At 42.2% G+C, this 2452-nt stretch overlaps 1 protein-coding gene across 1 annotated transcript; it reads left to right on the top strand.

Moving 5' to 3' along the window:
* The first annotated feature begins 1227 nt into the window (after positions 1–1227).
* Positions 1228–1677, top strand: LOC138870408 (uncharacterized). Its single transcript, XM_070148209.1, has one exon. It carries the CDS (start codon positions 1228–1230, stop codon positions 1675–1677), a length of 450 nt encoding a protein of 149 aa, XP_070004310.1.
* The last annotated feature ends 775 nt before the right edge of the window (positions 1678–2452 follow it).

Below are 2452 nucleotides of genomic sequence, written 5' to 3'. Positions count from 1 at the left end.
CTGGCTTTATTCGTGATGTTAAATACCCAACATGGGTTTCAAGTATTGTCCCTGTAAGGAAGAAAAATGGCCAGATTCGAGTGTGTGTTGACTTTAGGGATCTTAACAATGCATGTCCGAAAGATGAGTTCCCGCTTCCCATTCTAGAACTGATGATCGATGCTACTATTGTGTACGAGGCAATGTCATTTATGGACGGTTCATCAGGCTATAATCAAATTTGCATGACGCCAAAAGATGAAGAGCTTACTGCATTCCGTACCCCCAAGGGTATTTATTGCTACAAGGTAATGCCTTTTGGCTTGAAAAATGCCGGTGCTACTTACCAAAGGGCTATGCAGAATATTTTTGACTATCTTCTCCACAAGAATGTCGAATGCTATGTTGACGACTTGGTGGTAAGATCAAGAGAGAAGTGCGACCACTTGAAAACTTGAGAATGGTGTTTGAGTTGTTCCGGAGGTACCAACTTAGGATGAACCCATTGAAATGCGCCTTTGCAGTTACTTCCGGAAAGTTCCTTGGTTTCATTGTTCGACGTCGAGGGATTGAAATTTATCAAGCCAAAGTAGATGAAATCCTGAAAATGCCTGAGCCTCGGGACATTCACGAATTAAAAAGTCTGTAAGGAAAGTTAGCGTACCTTAGGAGATTCATCTCAAATCTAGCTGGGAGGTGCCAACCATTCAATCGCCTTACGAAGAAAGGTGTCCCTTTTAAATGGGACCAAGCGTGTAGCAATGCCTTTGAGAGCATTAAATCCTACTTGATGAAGCCTCCAGTTTTGGCAGCCCCTATACTTGGAAAGCCATTGATACTATACGTTTTAGCACAAGAAAGGTCTGTTGGAGCGCTGTTGGCCCAAGAAAATAGTGAAGGGAAAGAAAACTCCCTTTACTACTTGAGCAGGATGATGACACCAAATGAGTTGAATTATTCGCCAATTGAAAAGTTATGTTTGGTGCTAGTATTCTCAATCCAAAATTTGAAGCACTATTTTCAAGCTCATGTCGTTCGTTTGGTTTCTAGAGTAAATCCCATCAAGTTCGTGATGTCAAAACTTGTCCTTAGTGATCGACTAGCAAGGTTGTACCTCAAGTTTCAACAATTTGAAATCAAGTACATCCCTCAAAAGGCTATAAAAGGACAAGCATTAGCGAACTTCTTGGTAGATCACCCTATACCTGTGATTGGGAGCTAACTGACGAACTACCTAATAAGGACGCCATGGTCATCGAAGTTCAACCTCCATGGAAGATGTACTTTGATGGTGCTGCACATCACGGAGGAGCTGGTGCTGGTGTAGTATTTGTCACTTCTCAAGGTAAAGTTCTGCCCTACTTTTTTACATTGATGCAACTCTGCTCTAACAATGTTGCTGAGTATCAAGCACCAATACTTAGGCTCGAAATGGCTGTCGAAATGAAGCGGTTGCAATTGCAAGTCTTTGGTGACTCTCAATTAGTGGTCAATCAGCTTTTAGGTAATTACGAGGTCAAGAAGCCTAAACTATGCCCATATCATGATTACGCTAAAAATTTAATGGGGTGGCTCGGTGATGTGACTATTCAGCATGTTCCAAGAAAAGAAAATAAGAAGGCAGATGCTTTAGTTGCCCTAGCTTCATCTTTAACCTTGCCTGATCAAGCGCAAGTTACTGTCTGCCAAAATGGGTAGTACCGCTGCCAAATGAGGCTGAAGGTGAAGAAAATGAACTCAAGCATCTTGTCGTTGTTTCTTAAGTCGAGAAATAAGAATGGAGACAACCCATTATCAACTATTTGTGCTATGAGATACTTCCAGAAAATTCACGGAGAAGAACTGAAATCCATCGTAGTGCACCTTGCTTCCTTTACTACAAAGATACCCTATACAAAAGATCATTCGAGGGAGTACTTTTGCGATGCTTAGGGGAAGATGAAGCACTCCAAGTTTTGCAAGAAGTGCATTCTGGGGTACGTGGGTCGCACTAGTCTGGACCAAAACTCTACTTCCATATAAAAAGGATGGGATGTTATTGGCCAACGATGGTAAAATATTGCTTGGACTATGCTCGAAGATGCAAGGCTTGTCAATTCCATGTGAATTTTATTCATCAACCTCCTAAACTGTTGCACCCGACTGTTGCATCCTTGCCGTTTGACGCTTCGGGATTGGATGTTGTTGGACCACTACCAAAGTCCTCTGGTGGGCACCTATACATCTTGGCTGCAACTGACTACTTCTCAAAATGGGCTGAAGCTATTGCTCTTAATGAAGTAAAGAAGGAAAATGTTGCATGTTTCATCAGAGTAAACATTATTTATCGCTTTGGCATTCCTCGTTACATACAACAAAAACAACAACCCAGTATAATCCCACTTAGTGGGGTCTGGGGAGGGTAGTGTGTACGTATACCTTACCCCTACCCTGGGGTAGAGAGCCTGTTTCCAAATAGACCCTCGACATCCTT

The sequence above is a fragment of the Nicotiana sylvestris genome, chromosome 6 (assembly GCF_000393655.2).
Source record: "Nicotiana sylvestris chromosome 6, ASM39365v2, whole genome shotgun sequence".
NCBI lineage: Eukaryota > Viridiplantae > Streptophyta > Magnoliopsida > Solanales > Solanaceae > Nicotiana > Nicotiana sylvestris.
The sequence above is the reverse complement of the archived record's forward strand: the minus strand, read 5'-3'. Positions and strand labels throughout refer to the sequence as shown.

Coding starts and splice junctions, on each gene's coding strand:
- LOC138870408 (XM_070148209.1), top strand. CDS start 1,228: ATGGTCATCGAAGTTCAACCTCCATGGAAGATGTACTTTGATGGTGCT.